Source organism: Aptenodytes patagonicus, chromosome 7 (genome assembly GCF_965638725.1).
Source record: "Aptenodytes patagonicus chromosome 7, bAptPat1.pri.cur, whole genome shotgun sequence".
Lineage (NCBI taxonomy): Eukaryota > Metazoa > Chordata > Aves > Sphenisciformes > Spheniscidae > Aptenodytes > Aptenodytes patagonicus.
Window position 1 is genome coordinate 2,169,440 of NC_134955.1, and position 6,210 is coordinate 2,175,649.

The 6,210-nt window shown below is 48.1% G+C and overlaps 1 protein-coding gene across 1 annotated transcript; it reads left to right on the plus strand.

Annotated features, from left to right (window-relative positions):
• Positions 1-1,393: 1,393 nt before the first annotated feature.
• Positions 1,394-4,353, plus strand: LOC143162920 (olfactory receptor 5V1-like). The gene is given in 5 exon segments (XM_076343492.1): positions 1,394-1,863; positions 1,865-2,006; positions 2,008-2,192; positions 2,194-2,305; positions 4,276-4,353. Coding segments are annotated over 5 exon segments (987 nt in total).
• Positions 4,354-6,210: the final 1,857 nt, after the last annotated feature.

Genomic DNA, 6,210 nt, shown 5'->3' on the forward strand with positions numbered 1-6,210 from the left:
TGCCAGTGCCTGCAGATGTCCGTATGAATATTCCTATGCTGCTAAATCTGGACCCGTCACTTCCTTAATAGATTGATGTTCCTGAGTCTACAGTGAAGTAATTTTTCTGTCCTATGTAGATATTCTAATCGGATGTAGAAGAAAAAGGATAGTTGTGTTTCCCAGAGATATAGATGACTATATATTACCAGTAATTAATTCTTTGTAGCAGTGAGTATTTCTGTGTTAAGTTTCTGTTGTATTTTCCCTGAGTAAGCTCCCCATTTTAAGAACAAGTGATGCTGTGATTTAAAGCACCATGTGCCTTTTATTTCTGCCGGCTAAAATATTTCTTGTGGTAGTTTAAGTTCTGACTTTGGTCCCTTTCAAGCTGGAAGCAAACTTTTGTGAGAACATGAGATAATAGACGAGCCTGTCTCAGGTGGGATATCATAGTCACCTATTTAATTTGTTCTCTGTATCTCCTACAAATGAGAATGTGTTACAATATTCACACCGTCTCATAATCATGCTCTAATCTGCAAACAAGGAGGCGCTTGTGCCAAACTTTGCTTTATCTCTCTATAGGGCCACTATGTAAATCATTACCGTAAGTACCGAGTTACATTCAGTGGAGCAATGCAGGGTAGATGGAAAGATCCCTCAATGCCAAGTCTTCCTAGACTACTCTGAGTTGGGAAAAGGTGTGTGTGGGAAGTCCACCTAGATCCTAAAAGTACTAATACTGTTATGGAAGTCTATAGGGTAAAATTTATGGAAAGGAGGAAGGTCTTTAATTGGATACTAGATGATATCTCTTTTTATATCCCACTGGACAAAGCTGAAAAAACCAAAATGCATCTGGGGTATACTACCTGCCTGTTGATTACCAGGGATTTAATTCTTCTGTGATAGCATTACTCGCCTAAAAAAATTAGGTCTTTAGCTTCAGCTAGTAATCTAGACCCCTTTGGTGATATTACTATCACTAGAAATCCCTCCAGCATAAATTATTTAGAGATCTGTACTCCGCCCCCCTTGCTCAGAGTACAGCTACCTTCAAAGCCCCGTCAGGTTGCTCGAGGCTGTGTCCAACCAAGCTAGCCACCACAGAGGTGGTATCTTTGTCTTCGACCATCAGCTAGTCAGTCTGAGAAGACGGCTTGCCAAGAATTAAACTTTTTTGATTAATCACTGTTAAGCTTAATACCTATGTTTTGCCTTTTACATTAGGTATATGTGAGTAAAATTTAGATTTTGAGTGTGGCTATGCAAACTTGCAAATGTTTTTGAACTGCAAAACAGACCCCCGAAAAATTGTATTCTTTGGAAGAGCGATGCAATTTTGACTAAGTTACAACAACTTCTTTCTTCCAGGTAAACCTCTGCAATCATTTCCACAGTGAAAGGTAAGATGCAGAGGGTCAACCTATCAACGGTATCCAAATTTGTTCTTGTAGGCCTTTCTGATGCTCCGGAAGCCTGTTTTCTTCTCTTTGTGCTGTTTTTGATCACTTATTTGGCTACCATGGCTGGCAACATGACAATCCCTGTCTCCATTAGCACAGACACTTGTCTGCACAACCCCATGTACTTCTTCCTTGGCAACTTATCCTTACTGGATATCTTATGTCCCGCTATCACTGTGCCAAAGATGCTGGAGGCCTTGTTGCTTGAGCACAAGGTGATTTCATTCACTGGCTGCGTGCTCCACCTGTTCTTCCTCATTGATGTTGTAGGCACAGAGATTTCTCTCTTGGCTGTGATGGCGTATGACCGTTACGTTGCAATATGTCATCTGCTGCAGTGCATGAATATCGTGAGTATGAAACTGCGGGCTCACCTAGCCATTGGCACCTGGGTAGTAGAATTTTTTAATTCTGTTGCACACATCTTTGATTTTTATACTTTTTTTTTGTGATTCTAATGAAGTTGACCAATATTACTGTGATATTCCTCCTATGCTGGCCCTCTCCTGCTTGTCTACTTACAGTAGGGAACTGGTAATCCTCACAGTTGCTGGGGTCCTTGGAAGCAGTGCCTTTTGTGGTCACTCTGATCTCGTATATCTATATCCTCTTGGCTATCCTGCGCATGAACTCTTCTGAGAGCAGGCACAAAGCTTTCTCCACTTGTGGTTCTCACTTGACAGTAGTATGCCTTTTCTACGGGACCACCATTTGCACATATGTACGGCCTTCCTCCACCTACTCGCCATAGGATAGTTTCTATGCTCTATGGAATCCTCACTCCCCTGCTAAACCCCATAATCTACAGTCTGAGGAACAAAGAATTTAAATGTACCCTAAAAAGAGTGATCAGCCAGGTAAGAACTGCTTTAACAAGACAAGAACATCTGTCTCTGATGTCCTCTGGAGCCCTAGCAATTAGATAGGCACTGCAGTTTGACTGATCTTCTCCAACTTTAGCCATCTAAAAGATAGATGCTGGAATTAAAACTCCTTCTCTGAGCTCCCTTTACAGTTAAAAGGGAGAGGTGTGCACCTCCAGAAGGCCAACTGGATGGCACAGCTTTAGGTCATTATCACAGGAGGACATGACTTCAGCCGGTAATGTTTTTCTCCACTGAGCACAGAGGAAGCTTAGATGAGAGCCTCAGCCTTAGACACAGGTGTTGGACGCATATCTTAGAGCGTGAATGCTGGGAATCAGTACTGTAGGCACACTTAGATATACATTCTTCTGTACTAAAGCAGCTTATGGGACTGGTGCCTCTTACTGACCACATTGCTCCCACAGAAAACACAAGCATGTCCTTTGTGGGAGATTGGCTGGAAGGAAGACTCCTTTGCCGTCATTTAAGGTCATCAGTCTGGGTCTGTTTTCAACCGGCATGCCAAGAATCCAACTGCAACACCTGCGGTGCCACCAGGCATAACCTGGCTGTAGTTTGCACCATGTATCTCAAAAATAAGCTAAGCAGCGTGAATAATTCCTTTTCGACACAACCATCCCTCCACCTAGCTCAGGGAGTTCATGGTTCAATTTCAACGCTCCCTGAAATGCACCCATAGTTGAGCTCTTCTAGTGCTTAATGACTTCATAGCCTCCAAGTAACACCTTGTCCTACCCCATAATGGTAACAAGAGGTCTCTATCCTGCTGGATCCTACAGAGGTAGTGTATGTGCTTCCACACATCAGATGGCAGAAACAGAGAGGTGTCCACCTTGTCTGAGGTGGAAACTGGACATAAAAATCCTTGATGCTTTTTAAAATGAAACCTCAAATATATTAAATTATGTTTTAGGGATTAGTCATGAAATCTCCCTCCTGTCTCTGCTTCTTGGGTGTATATTGTTTGGGATGTTGCTGGAATCCTCCGTTCCCTTCAGAGCGGCCCCTCTCTGATACTAGGAGAAACACTGAGGGTTTCTTTGGCTGCAGAAGCAAGTTTGTCACGTGTGGTGTGGTCAGAAATACAAGCTTATTGTCTAACTCCAGGCTGTGTCGATTAGACTCAGGGCTTCTCACCAGGCAGCCACTGGGTGGGTCCACGTGTGAGTCTGAAATCCATTAAGGTGGTACTCCGGACTGCTGGGGCCTCTGACCGTATTTGCCACTATGGTTTTGCTTTTTCCCATTTTTGCTGTTTGCTGCATAAAATCCTAATGGAGAGGTGAAGTGAGGTGAGGTGATGCTGTTTTCTGCAGTTCATCCCTCTCTTCACCATTTTGGCTGGTACCTGGGTAGCTGAAATGCAGGAGTTGCTGTAGTATATCTAGAAATTGGCAGCATGTTACCAGCATGTAGGCAATCCTCCTTGAAGGCGTGCTATCTAACACGTAAGCCTGGTGGAGCTGCCTGCTAAAACTTGGGCTCAACTGGCATAAAGGAACCCAGAAAACCTAGTTCTGTTTTAGACTTCTATATGGTCTTAAATTTGAGATTTATCCTGCTATATTTATCTTCCAAATAGAACAAGTCTTGAACCAAAATACCTACAAATATTCTCAATGGACTTGTCTGATGCTGTCTGTAGTTGCTGAGGTTGCAAGGTGAGATCACGTGTGAGGCACTACTATGTTATAGAGCCATTGCAAGAGTGATTGTCACCATATGAAGTTAGTTCCTAGGGGGCTGCTCAGTGACATATCCCCCTTTTGGGTGTGTGGGAAAATAGGGAGCCCTGCAATAGGAAGGGGCCTGCCTACTCTCTTTCGCAACAGGCAGGTGTGGCAGCAAGCAGTCTTAAATACTGCTCCTTTTTCCTTTCTCTTTGGCAGGGACAGCCAACCTACTTGTACATTTAATTATTCTCTTTTGACAATTTTCAGGTTCTTTTAGACCTCTTTGGACTCCTGAATCTCTGCGGTACTCATGGAGAGAAATACAGCCTTGCTACTGTCCTTTGAAGGGCTTATCTGACCTCCTCATTCCTCAGGCTGTAAATCATAGGATTCGGCATGGGAATCACCAGAGCATAAAACAGCGATGATCCTGTGCTCCACGGAGAATTTTGGACTGGGTGGTCAGTACATGAAGGAGCCTGTCCCATAGGACATGGTGGCAGGAGTCGGGTGGGAAGCAGAGGTGGAGAAGGCTTTTCGTCTGCCTTTGGTGGACTTAATCTCATGGATGGCAACTCTGATGCAGAGGTAGGAGATGAGAACGAGGATGGTTGAGGTGATGAGCACAGTAGCACAGGTGAAATAAAAAGAAAAGTTGGTCAATAGAAAGTAATGGTCACAAATGGCATAAAATAGTTTAATTTGGATTTCCAAAGTCTCCTAGTATGTTGCAAGAAGTATCAAATCTTTGGTTGTCCCCCCCCCCCCCCCATGAGAATAGTCATTATCTCGAGTGCCATCTTCTGGTTTATTTATTTGTGAAGCCCCTCTGTGTCCAGCTGCTCTCCTGGTGCCCAGCAGCCTCTCTGCCAGCTCTGTCCCCAGTCCTGCCCCGCAGGCTCTCGGGACTGAGCTGGGAGAGGTCAAGCACCCCATGATGTGGCCAGGGAGCACAGTGGAGCCGGCCGTCCAGCTCCACACGGTGCTCTCCAGGAGCTGAGCCCGTTGACTTCCCAGGCAAGCCCCAGTTGTGGTTTAGCTTCTTTGCCTGAAGGTGGAGGTCCAGGGCCTCCTGGGTGTCTTCTGGCAGGAACGAGGCCTTGGGTGACCAGAAGTAGATGGGGGCAGAGCTGGAGTGCTGTGGCACGAGGGGCACCGTCTTGTGGGTTGATGACTTGTAGGACCACTGCACCAAGGTGGGGAACGTTCCCAGGTGGATCTGCTGGCACTTCCTCTGCATGTGCGCCTGCAGTCTCTTCCTGAAATCCTCTCCTAGCTCCAGCCTCGAGATGGGATGAGGATCCAGAACACTGAGCGGGTGGCCACCACCCCCGTCAGCTGTGTGTGAGTCTGGGGTGGTGGGCGAGCTGGCCTGGTGGCTGACATCTGTCTCTGGCACCAAGGGCGCTGGCCCTGTGAGCTCATCAGCCTGGCTGCCAAGCTGGAGGCTGGGGTGGGCTGTGGCCAGACTGAGTGGCCCCAGGACCTCTGGCTGCTTATGGGGCTGCCCCCCGTGCCAGGGAAGAAGCATCCTCTGCATGCCATGCCCCAGCCAGCGCCTGCAGCTGGATGAGGGAGGTGAGTTCCACTGTCGGGTGGTCCGGGGGCTTCGTCGTGCCACACATAGCTGCTGCTGCCTCTCCTGGGCGGCCTCTCTGCACTGCACACAGCTGAGGTCGTAGCACAGGAACCGGCCCAGGGACCTGCCACGGGCATTGAGGACCTCAGCCCCGCAGCCGGACACCTGCCTCTTCTGGCCTGCAACACAGCCAGGGGGTGCAGTGTCCTGAGCAGAGGCCTCGTGGCTGAGCGCAGTGCCGTGGAGAAGGGGCCCAGTTCTCAATGGACATGGGCACAGCCTGGCCCTGGGCAGCAGCTGGGGCACCGGGAATCCCAGCGGCTGGAGCGATCCCAGGACTGTCCTGGCACCATGCAGAGGGTAAGCACGCTGCACTGTGGAAAGCCGAGCCGCGCTGGGATCGGGGAGCGGGGCAATCCTCACCCCTGGGAGTGAGAGGAAGGCACCAGCCCCACAGACATCCCCTCCCTGTTCCTCCTCCTAGCAGGGCCCATGGGACAGGAAGAGGGACACAGCAGGGACAGCTGGTCATATGGGAGGGACAGGCCTCCCCCAGGGCCCTGGGCTGGGGCTTGTTCTATAGCAAACCTCAGGAAAACCGCATCATGGCATGACAGCAGCTC